At 38.6% G+C, this 12,417-nt stretch overlaps 1 protein-coding gene across 9 annotated transcripts in view; it reads right to left on the bottom strand.

Annotated features, from left to right (window-relative positions):
- ntrk3b (neurotrophic tyrosine kinase, receptor, type 3b) overlaps positions 1-12,417 on the bottom strand; it is a 254,422-nt gene that overhangs the window by 67,766 nt on the left and 174,239 nt on the right. For all 9 annotated transcript variants that reach the window (XR_016114563.1, XR_016114565.1, XR_016114564.1 and 6 more), the window contains exons 12-13: positions 9,550-9,680; positions 4,267-4,439 (exon numbers count right to left, since the gene is read on the bottom strand). Coding sequence is in view for 2 of the 9 variants with exons in the window: in XM_088993086.1 (XP_088849212.1) it covers positions 4,267-4,439; positions 9,550-9,680 (304 nt within the window). In the remaining 7 variants the exon portion in view is untranslated. The remainder of the gene's footprint in view (positions 1-4,266; positions 4,440-9,549; positions 9,681-12,417) is intronic.

Raw genomic sequence — 12,417 nt, 5'->3', positions numbered from 1 at the left:
AAGTCGTAAATTGCTTCGGTGATAAAGGAGTTTCTCAAGTCCTAAATTCTTGTCCAAGGCCAGATTCTCCTAGATGAAGATGACAGAGTTAACTTGCTGTGTCTGTTGACCTCAGATTGACCCCAGGTTGTCTGTGCTTCAATTGTGTATTCGAGTCACACATGTTGACTAAGCATATAACAGCAAAGAAACTTATAAATAGGATAACTTCTTATTCTGTCTAATCTCTATCATTTCACTATGATTAACTCTTTCTCAGTTTGAGTTATTTTTGAGATTCTTCCGATTTTAATCGAGTTTCAAGGTTATTAATAAAGCTTTCATTCGTACAATGATCTTTACTTTATTTCTCACGATCACCCGCACACACTTCTGTGATCAATGATTTGGCCGTCCGCAGCCTGTCGTATGGAAAAATAACCGCTTTAATAATGATTGTGAGCTTTCATCGCAATACAGACCCGCTTTGCACCGCTATTTTGCCACCGTGACCGTTTTAGAGTTTCATCAGCTTTATTGCTGATGCGTTCATTATCAGTCATTTTGCGGTTGAGAGGAGTTTTGTAATCATGGCATTTGTCCCGTGAGGAGTTGTTTTGAGGTACAACGACGGTGTCGAGTGCAGATTAAGAGCTCATTAGCAGTGTCTGAAACTCATGACAAAAAAAATTTAGCAGACACGAGGGCAGACAACTCTGAGAAGTTGCCCGCCCGGCCATAAAGTTGCCTGCCCCATTTTTCACAACTTGAAACACAATGAGACGACTAATCGCAAAAAAAAAAAAAAAAACATTGTTGCGAAGTATAAATGATTTTTTTTTTTAATAAAGGAAGTACCTACCACACATGCTCCATTGCTTAATTTATGGTAAATATCCCTTGCTGAAGATTTTGCTCCAGTTGTCGTTTGTCGCAATGCAATGTTTGCGTTGCGTTGTATGCTAAAAGTCACATGGACTCCTCTTTTTTCAAATCAAACTTTGTTTTATTCAATAAAGCAAAAGCTACAAGCAAATTGCTACAAGCCACGTGGACTGCTCTTCTAAGCGCCTTTCAAAACTTTCAAGTATACTTTACAGTCACGATATAGTCCGAGGCACCAAACAGGCTTCTGATTGGCTGCCGTGCCGAGTACGCAAATTGCAAATCGAACAATCTGCATACTGACTATACCGTGACTGTATACGGATACATACGGACTATACCGTGACTGTAAAGTGTACTTGAGAGTTTTGAAAGGCGCTTAGAAGAGCAGTCCACATGGCTTGTAGCAATTTGCTTGTAGCTTTTGCTTTATTGAATAAAACAAACGTTTGATTTGAAAAAAAAAATATTTTTTTTCTTGAAGAAGTTGTCGGCCACCTGGGCCGAGACGTTTTGAAAGTTGTACGCCCCGGGCCTCCGGGCAGACGTTATTTCAAACCCTGTCATTAGCATTTTATGTTCATTTTTATTTAATTCATGGGTGACGATGACAACTCCCACCCCTCAACCTCCCGGCGTGAAGATCCCGCTGTCCTCATCACCTTCTTGTCGCTGTGATTACAATATGTAGGCAGCGCGCAGGGACACACTAACACAACCGGGCTGTCACTCTGTTTCCATCTGTCACATTTAGGCCAATTAAAGGTTTTGTGCTCGAAGAGCGAAGCTAATAATGAATCTCTAATGCAAGATGACGAGCAAAGGCTTTGCCGTCTTGCCACGTGTGTCATGCACGGCGAGTGATTTTCATGTCATTATATTAAATAAAAAATATATTTTTAGACAAGCGTCTTGTCTTATTAAAAGTGTCTTGCCCTCGTTTGAAATGACTGACGGTTTGATGAATTCTAAAAAAAAAAAAAAAAGACACTGATCCGCTTTTCCGCCCATCCATCAGCATTAAAGGACAACCGACATCCATTTGTAAAATGGCTTCAAATGACTTCTACTGAGCGTATTTTACAAAGATTCCACCGCATATAGCTATATTTTACGTTTTAAGACTCGCGCTGAATATTCCGGAAGTCTTGTTTTTGAGTTGGTGACGAGTCATCACGTTACGTCACTGAAGGAACGCCCCTGACCGAAAAAAGGACACATTGTAGTAGTCCTTCCATCACGTCAATACATTTTGCTGTACTACTTTATTTGGTCTGAAAACTTCGTGTAGCACTAAAAAGAGGCAGAAGAGGGCGACAAAGCTCCGTGTAAGGAATGAATCAACCTGTGGAAACGGGCTGATTCATTCCTTACACGGAGCTTTGTCGCCCTCTTCTGCCTCTTTTTGGTGCTACATTTCCCGCCCCCAGATACCTCAAAATGGCACGGAATAAATTCTTTTGTGGACTGTGTGGAATAAATTATTTAATCGATTGCAAACATGTATGCTTTCCTCTTCAGAACTATTTGAATCATATTCATAACTGGATGAGTAACAAGAAAGCATATTCTTCGAATCTGAACCCATTGTTTTGATTCTCCAGCAAGGCAAGACATCTTGGGGTGACGCCACGAACAAGGGGGCGGGACCTTCTGAAATTGGCCACTTCCGGGTTCATTTTTTTTTTTGTGTTTTGTATTTGAGTAAAAATATCATATGGCGTGTTTTGTGTATTTTAGATGCTATAAAACACTTTTCTGATGTCAGTTAGGAAACAAAAACGTGATGTCGGTTGTCCTTTAAACATTGTTCTGCCTGGATTGTTTTTAGTTGCCTGCAGGGGGCGATGTTTCAGAAAAAAGGGAAATACATCTGTTATTTGTTGGCATTATATGGCTCTCAGTCAGTTTTGATTGAGATTTTGTCAAAAGGGGCAACAACTTGAATCTTGTGTGACTCATATTTGAGTAGAATGGGCAGGGAGTGAAGCATGAGAACACCACGTACTCTGTGATGAATTAGACATTTCATTGATTTGATTGATTGATTTCAATTATTGATTGATTGATTCATTCATTATCCATCCACGAATTATTTGTATTTATTTATTTATTTATACTATTACTACTTCTACTACTACTACTAATACTAATACGAATACTATTAATACATTTCATTTATCAGCGCCTTTCAAAACTCTCAAGGTCACTTTACAGTCACAGGATCAGTTTTTCTGCGGGTGAGCAGCGGCAGCCACATGCGCCAGCGTTCACTCAACCCAGAAGTAACTCAAATAGATAGAAAGCTAGCTATCAGATAGCTAATAGCTAATATATGCGCTCCAGTTCTTGCTCCAGCTTTGTTTTTGGAAACATTCCCCTGAGCACACGTTCCAATCCTACGTGTTTTTTTTTTAACCTTGCTTACATCTCAAGCTTGATCAATAGTCCACAAAGAAGACACATTATGGTACAGTCTGTGATGTTTTTTTTTTGTGACGATTTTCTACGGAGGGGGAAAACCTTTGACGCGGTGAATGATGACACTGTTTCACGCTTGGTGCAAGATGTGGCTGATTGCGTTCGTGGGGGCAGGGGGGGTGTCACGTTGGCTGGCTGGCTAGCTTGTTATCTATCTAGCTACCTAGCTGGCTATCTATTTGCTATCTAGCTACCTACCTAGCTAGCTAGCTATTTGCTATTTGCTATCTATTAGCTGTCTTGCTGGCTATCTAGCTGGCTATATGCTATCTAGTTAGCTACCTAGCCTGCTATCTATTTGCTATCTAGCTAACTATATATTTGGTATAATTTACGTTTACGTTTTATAGCGTCATAAATTTTGTTAGCTTCTTTTGAAGCTTTCTTCTGGGGCTGAGGTTCTGTCAATCTACTTTGGAAAATGATATTCAAATGCCTTATAACGCTCGGAAAAGTCAGAAGCACGAAACAGGCTTCTGATTGGCTGCCGTGTCGAGTATGCAAATTGCCAAACAAACGTTTGTTTGGCATTGGAGTCCTGACGGCTCAAATTGATACAGGAGGACTTCTTTAATCGATTGCAAACATGTATGCTTTCCTCTTCAGAACTATTTGAATCATATTCATAACTGCATGCGTAACAAGAAAGCATCTTCTCTGAATCTGACGAACAAGGGAGCGGGACCTTCTGAAACTCGGCATCTCTGAGGTCCTTTTGAAGTAGTTTTGGGACACTTTAACTCTTTTTTATTGGTGTTTTGCATTTGACTAAAAATATCAGCATGCGTGTTTTGGGTACTATAGATGCTATAAAACGTTATTTTGATGTCAGTTCGGAAACAAAACAATGGTGTCGGTTGTCCTTTAAATCGTTTCTAGTGCGCCTCTCACAAAACAGCCTTGCATGCAAAGGAAACTGACCTGAGGAACTTGTTGAGATCTCCATGCTTCATGTACTCAAAGACCATGATGAGAGGGTCACCGTCCACACACACGCCGTAGAACTTGACGATGTGGTCGTGCTGCAGGTTGGTCAGCAGCTCGGCTTCCCTCTGGAAGTCCTTCCTTGCCGACAGGTTTGGATCTTTCAGCGTCTGGGTACAAAAAAAAAGATGTATTTAAAAAGAATGTCGAGGGGACAGAGGGAAGATAAGGACGAGTAGTCAGTCAGTCAGTCTTTGGGGAAAACACACGCCTGGCGTTCACCTTGCAAGGCTTTTCGCCGACAGGTAAGAAACAAGATAAGACAACCGCTACTTTTTTGTGATGTTTTTTTTTTTTTTTTCAGAGAAAAGTAATTAGTCATTTGCCGGTAAGTTTGGCAGGGACGTGAGGAAAGAAACAAGTATAATGAGCTGCAAAAAAACATGGCAAGGGATGATGGGAGAAGAGGGACATTGACTAAGTTTGGTTTATTCGATTTTACCGCTTTTTTTTTTCCTCCATTATGTAGTTTAAAGGACATCCGACACCATTTTTTCTTTCCTAACTGACATCAGAAAAACGTTTTACAGCATCTAAAATACCCAAAACACGCAGGCTGATATTTTTAGTCAAATGCAAAACACCAATGAAAATGACTTAAAGGACAACCGACGCCCCCGGACAAGTTGTGTCCATAATTTGTAAAATCACTTCAAATGATTTCTACTGAGCGTATTTTACACAGATTCCACCACATATAGCTATATTTTACGTTTTAAGACTCGCACTGAATATTCAGGAAATCTTGTTTTTGAGTTGGTGACAATTCCTCACGTTACGTCACTGAAGGAACGCCCCTGACCGAGAAAGCGACAAACAATGCATTTTGGGTATTTTGTTTGGTCTGAAAACCTCGTGTTCATCCGTATTGATGGCGAAATTAGAAGGAAAACACATAACGCGATGGTGAATCGTGTGTTGCACCAAGACTACTATTTGATACTAGTTGACACAAATTCCCAGATGACAAATCAGCCCATTTCCAACGGAGCTTCATTGGAGTCCTGACGGCTCGAATTGATACGGAAGGACCTCTTTAATCGATTGCAAACATTTATGCTTTCCTCTTTACAACTATTTAAATCATATTCATAACTGGACGAGTAACAAGAAAGCATCTTCTCCGAATCTGAAGCCATTGTTTTGATTCTAGAGCAAGGTAAGACGTATTGGTGTGACGTCACGAACAAAGGGGCGGGACATTCTGAAACTTGCCATCTCCGAGGTCATTTTGAAGTCGTTTTGGGACACTTTAACTCATTTTTATTGGTGTTTTGCATTTGACTAAAAATATCAGCCTTCGGGTTTTGGGTATTTTAGATGCAATAGAAAACGTTTTTCTGATGTGAGTTAGGAAACAAAAAAATGATGTTGATGAGTTGATAGCTTTTTACATCAAGTGTAAAGATGGCTTGTGCGGGTTGTTTGTAGAGCCTGATTGATGGGATATTTTAACCTTGCAGTCTACACTCTGCCTTTGAACCCATCAAAGTTGAAACTCTCTCATTGTTGTCTGCCTGTCTCTTTAATGTTTAAACCACCTCCCATTACTGCTGCGTCATTGACCAATCACGTGGCTTTAACCGAAGACTGAGGGCGGGGAATAGAGGACAAAAAAAGTCGGCAGCCATTTTCTGTTTGGAGAATGGCTTCACTCTCTCTCTTTCTGTAACCCCCCCTCCCCCACTGCTGCGTTCTTCACCAATCACGTGGCTTTAACCGAAGACTGGGGGCGGGGATTAGATGACAAAAACAGTCGGCTGCCATTTTGTTGTTAGAAAAACGGGCTCGTTGGCGAACGACACATCACTCATTGGGGCAGCTCCGTGTACGAAAAAGTTTGTATGCCAAGGTAAAAATCCATAAATTCAACGTTCGTGAACCGAAAAGTTCGTAAGCCAAGGGGTTCGTAAACCGAGGTATCACTGTGTAGGGAAAAAAAAGTGGTTTATTGCAGACCCCGCTCACCCAAGTCCAAAGACCTTGGGATGGAAATATGCTGTGAAGACAGTGGGGAAATGTACGGGGGCGAGACGGTAAAATGGCAATAAAATTCTATTACCAAATCTAAGTGCACTCTTAAGAAAATGTGTGTGGACTGGGCAACCCTCCAAAAAAATACTACCAAGTGCTCAAGTGTCACAATAAATTACAGCAAAAGTGCCGCTGTGATTCCCTCCAAACCTTTTTTTTTTTTTTCATTGTTGACCTTACAAAACGCTTCCCAAAATAACCCTACTATCGCAAACCGGCGGACATGGCGGATCGGGGCTCGGCGAGAGTGGACGGCCAGCTGTGGAGTTTGAAGGGACACCGGCGTTAATGCTTTTTTTTTAACGGAAGATTAGAGCCACTGAAGAAAAAAAAATATGATTGACAATATTCTCACAATTCTGACTTTATTCTCAGAATTCTAACTTTAAAAAGTGAGAATTATCACTTTATTGGCATTATTATCCTATTACCAAATCAAATTGCACTCTTAAAGGACAACCAACACCATTTTTTGTTTCCGAACTGACATCAGAAAAAACATTTTATAGCATCTAAAATACCCAAAACATGCAGTATGATATTTTTAGTCAAATGCAAAACACCAATAGAAATGACTCGCCATGTAGCCTAGCCACCTTAGCTAGGTTCAAATCCAGTGTCCAGTCGTGGGGTCCCAACTGGCAATGAGTTCCACGCAGCAATCAACTTCTCCACAGAGCACAGCAATCGAGCTTGTCTTTCCCCAAGCTGCACCCTCAGAGGCTCTCTGCCTTAAGAGCCCTGCTTTCCAATCAAGCCCTGATCAGCTGCAGGTGTGTGGTTTTAATTGCTGCCTTCCACCAGGTGGGGCCAAGACTCTCTCTGGGTGGAGGGGGATGTATTTGCCCTGCAGGACACAGCCTCTCGTGACATCACAGTGTCCAAAAACGACTTCAAATTGAACCCGGAAGTGGCCAGTTTCGGAAGGTAACGCCCACTTGTTCGTGACGTCGTTACCTTGCTCGAGAATCAAAACAATAATGGCTTTAGATTCGGAGAAGATGCATTCTTGTTACTCATCCAATTATGAATATGATTCAAATAGTTCTGAAGAGGAAAGCATAAATGTTTGCAATCGATTAAAGAAGTTCTTCCGTATCAATTTGAGCCGTCAGGACTCCAATGTAGCGTCCGTCCCAGAAAATGCACAAGATGGCGCCCAAGCTCCGTTGGAAATGGTCTGATTTGTCTGCTGGGAATTTGAGTCAACTAGTATCAAATAGTAGTCTTGGTGCAACACACAAAGATTCACCATGGCATTATTTATGTGTTTTCCTTCTAATTTCGCCATCAACACGAAGTTTTCAGACCAAACAAAGTACCCAAAATGCATTGTATGTCGCTTTCTCGGTCAGGGGCGTTCCCCCTCCGTGACGTCACACGGGGATCGTCACCAACTCGAAAAGAAGACTTCCTGAATATTCAGCGCGAGTCTTAAAACGTAAAATATAGCTATACGCCGTGGAATCTTTGTAAAATACGGTCAGTAGAAATCATTTGAAGTGATTTTACAAATTATGGACACAACTTGTCCGGGGCGTCGGTTGTCCTTTAAAGGAAATGTTTATGGACTGGACAACCTTCCAAAACAATTATGAATAAAAAAAATATGGCGTCCACAAAAACAATGAGGATGGCACGCACATGTTCATTCGTGGGCAGATTTGGACACATTCCGCCACGTCACTGTTTGTCTTCCGTGTCATTTCTTTTCGCCCCCTCTACTACCACTGCGGACAAAAACGACACTTTGACAAGAGTGATCACTCATTTAAGAAGCTTTTCGAGCCGTTTGTCTTGGGCGGTTGCCTTTTCTCAATGACTTCACGCTACCCGCCGCTAAATTGTCCTTGTCAGCTCCCCGCAGCCGAATGTGAATCAGAGTGACACTACATTTACAGCGTGCCAACTCAGCAAACCCGATTCAAGATGGCGAAACATGATGACCTTGATGACCCAAGATGAAACATAATAATAATAAAAATACATTTCATTTATAAGCGCCTTTCACAACTCTCAAGGTCACTCCACAGCAACAGGATCAGCGTCCCTGTGGGTGAGCAGTGGCAGCCAAACGCACCAGCATTCAGTCAACCCGGAAGTAACATAAAAACAACAACAATAATAATAATAATAATAATAATAATAATAATAATTCAACTCCCTGTAAAAAAAGAAATAAAGTAAATCTCTTTTTATTTATTGTATTTTTATAGTAACATGAAGTTGACAGGACCCCTCCTTTGCAAATATAGCACTCTGCTGACTTAATACTGGTGCTCAATTTTATTTCTCTTTATTTAATACTTATTTGCCAGGTTTTTGCAATGTCCTGATTATTATTATTATTATTATTATTATTATTATTATTATTATTATTATTATTATTATTATATTATTATCATTATTATCATCATTATGATCATTATCATTATCAGTGTCATTATTATTATTTTTTATTATTATTGAAAGGCGCTTAGAAATGAAATCGTCATCAATATCATCATTATTATTATTATTATCACTGTCATCTTTAACATCATTATTATCATTATTATTATTATTATCATAATTATCATTATTATCATCATCATCGTCATTATTATTTATCATAATTATCATAAGTATCATCATCATCATCATTATCATCATTAAGCATTATTGTCATCATCATCAATTATTATTATCATCATCATCATTAAGCATTATTGTCATCATCATCATCATCAATTATTAATATTATTATTATTATTATTATTATTATTACTATCATCATCATCATTATCATCATTAAGCATTATTGTCATCATCAATTATTATTATCATCATCATCATTATCATCATTAAGCATTATTGTCATCATCAATTATTATTATTATTATCATCATCATCATCATTATCATCATCATCATCATCATCATTATTATTATTATTATTATTATTATCATCATCATCATCATCATCATTAAGCATTATTGTCATCATCATCATCAATTATTATTATTATATTATTATTATTATTATTATCATCATCATTATCATCATTATCATCATTAAGCATTATTGTCATCATCAATTATTATTATTAATCATCATCATTATTATTATTGTAATTATTATTATTATTATTATTATTATTATTATTATTATTATTATTATACCACATGCACAAACTGTCCACTGTACCTTGACAGCCACCAGCATCTTGTCCTTGGTGGGACATAGGTTGTAACACTCGGCCAGGAAGACTTTTCCGAAGGCTCCCTCGCCGAGCTCTCGCTTGAGGATGATGTCTCGGCGCTTAATATGCTGCACCACTGACATGTCGGGATAGAGGGAGAGAGCACAGAGTGACCTTTTTACACAAGGAAACAACACCTACATCCCACTCGATGCTCCACCAATCAGAAAAAAAAAACACATAGGTGTGAAAATCAACAATAAAAACATCCAAATAATGGCAAGCAGCAGAGAAAGTAAACAGAATGCATTGCAGTTTGTAAGTCTTGCACTTCCTTAAGCCATCTTGTTTCATATACAAGAAAATCTATTCGCGTTTATTCCATTTAAAGGACAACTGACATCATTTTTTGGGTTCCTAACTGACATCAGAAAAACTTTTATAGCATCTAAAGTACTCAAAACACGCAGGCTGATATTGTTAGTCCAATGCAAAACACCAATAAAAATGACTTAAACTGTCCATAAACTGTCACAAAATGAGCTAGAAACTGGGTAGATCCAGAAAGTCCCGCCCCCTTTTTCGTGATGTCACGCCAAGATACTCCTTCACAAACTGCTTTGCTCCAGAATCAAAACAATGGCTTCAGAGAGTTCAGATTCGGAGAAGATGCTTTCTTGTTACTCATCCAGTTATGAATATGATTCAAATAGTTCTGAAGAGGAAAGCATAAATGTTTGCAATCGATTAAAGCGTTATTTATGTGTTTTCCTTCTCATTCCACCATCAACACGGATCAACACGAAGTTTTCAGACCAAACTAAGTACCCAAAATGCATTGTGTGTCACTTTCTCGGTCAGGGGCGTTCCCTCCGTGACGTCACGTCAGGAATCGTCACCAACTCAAAAACAAGACTTCCTGTATATTCAGGGCGAGTCTTAAAAGGTAAAATATAGCTATATGCGGTGGAATCTTTGTAAAATACGTTCAGTAGAAGTCATTTGAAGTGATTTTGCAAATTATGGACGCAACATGTCCGGAGGTGTCGGTTGTCCTTTAAGCCATGTCGTTTGATATAGAAGAAAACCTCATTGCGTATATTCTATTTAAAAGCAGAAACGTGATCAGTATGAATGATGTTGTCAAACTGCAGAAGATTCTCTTTAATCCCGCTTTGACTCCTCGACAATTGGTATGTGGAAATAAAGCAGCCGGGGCAGCAAAGCTCTTCTTTATCCTTTTATTGGCAGCATTGGAACGCCACAAGGGAAAATTTTATAATGAGAGCCAGAGTGTAGAAATTAGTTCATTTTGGGAAAAAAAAAAGCAGAGGAGAAGAGAAAGAGTAAAAATAGCATCTATGGTACATTAGCTCCGCTATATTAAGTTTTCAGAGTGTGTCCCAATTATCTTGAATGTTTACAATAACATATACATGAGGTTAATTGAAAACAGCGGTCTCCATATGTTAAAAAAATACATTTGGTTCATTGAAGATGACATTGTCTGATGTTTGAAGACGGTCAGGATCGCTGAAGTCGATATCTCGATGCTAGCAAGACGTGTTCATTTCATTGAAGATTAATCACGTTGATATTAACTACCGTAGTATTCAGTGGAGACTGCATTGACTGAAGTTTCCGACAAAAAGTACAGTGGGTTTGTAGCAGAATGTATTGACTTTAATTCATTCACTGCCATTCACAAATTTATCCGAGAATTGAAAATATGACGTCGAGCGTCAATCCCAAATTTGTTCGGGTTTTATTGTTATTATCATTAATTTAATTTAATTTAATTTAATTTAAATGTAAATTGATCTTTATCTTTATCTTTTTTATTTATATTTATTTATTTATTTATTTTTATTATTATTATTATTATTATTATTATTATTATTATCGGTATGCTTATTGCTGTACAATGTTCAAGGGCGCTTATAGATGAAATGCATTATTTTTATTATTAATGATATTATCATTATTGTATTTTTATTGTTGTTGTTTTATTGTTATTACTATTATTATTGATATTAATATTTTGTTGGTACTATTATTGTTATTCTAATGATTATGACTTTTTTGTTTTTTAACTGACACCAGAAAAACGTTTGATAGCATCCCATCTACCCAAAACACACACAGTATGATATTTTTAGTCAAATGCAAAACACCAATAAAAATGACTTCAAGTGTCCAAAATCTGCAAAAAATTGAACTGCGAATTTTCAGAAAGTCCCGCCCCCAATTAGTGACGTCACGCCACGACGTCTTGCATTGCTAGTGAATCAAAACAAAGGCTTCAGATTCAGAGAATATGCTTTCTTGTTCCACATCCAGTGATGAATATGATTCAAATGGTTCTGAAGAGGAAAGCATGCATGTTTGCAATCGATTAAAGAATTTATTTGTGCCATTTTGAGGCAACATTGGGGGACAATCTCTCACAAAAAAAGAGGCACAAAATGGCGACATCCTGTGGCCACCTCCGTTTCCACAGGCTGACAAATTCTTAAATGGCGCTTGGACGCCCTCTTCTGGCGGCTTTTGGTGCAACACGAGGTCCCCAGACCAAACAAGTCCAGAAAAATATATTGACGTGATGGAAGGACCGCTACAATGCGTCTTTTTTTTACGGTCAGGGGCGGTCCTTTAGTGAGGTCACGTACGGACTCGTCACCAACTCAAAAACAAGACTTCCTGAATATTCAGCGTGAGTCTTAAAACGTAAAATATAGCGATATGCGGTGGAATCTTATTAAAATACGCCCAGGAGAAGTCATTTGAAGCTATTTTACAAATTATGCACACAACTTGACCGCAGACGTCGGTTGTCCTTTAAGTTAGCTTGATGAAACCACCACATTGTCCCT

The sequence above is a fragment of the Hippocampus bargibanti genome, linkage group LG03 (assembly GCF_051943395.1).
Source record: "Hippocampus bargibanti isolate YZ-2025 linkage group LG03, ASM5194339v1, whole genome shotgun sequence".
Classification (NCBI taxonomy): domain Eukaryota; kingdom Metazoa; phylum Chordata; class Actinopteri; order Syngnathiformes; family Syngnathidae; genus Hippocampus; species Hippocampus bargibanti.
The sequence above is the reverse complement of the archived record's forward strand: the minus strand, read 5'-3'. Positions and strand labels throughout refer to the sequence as shown.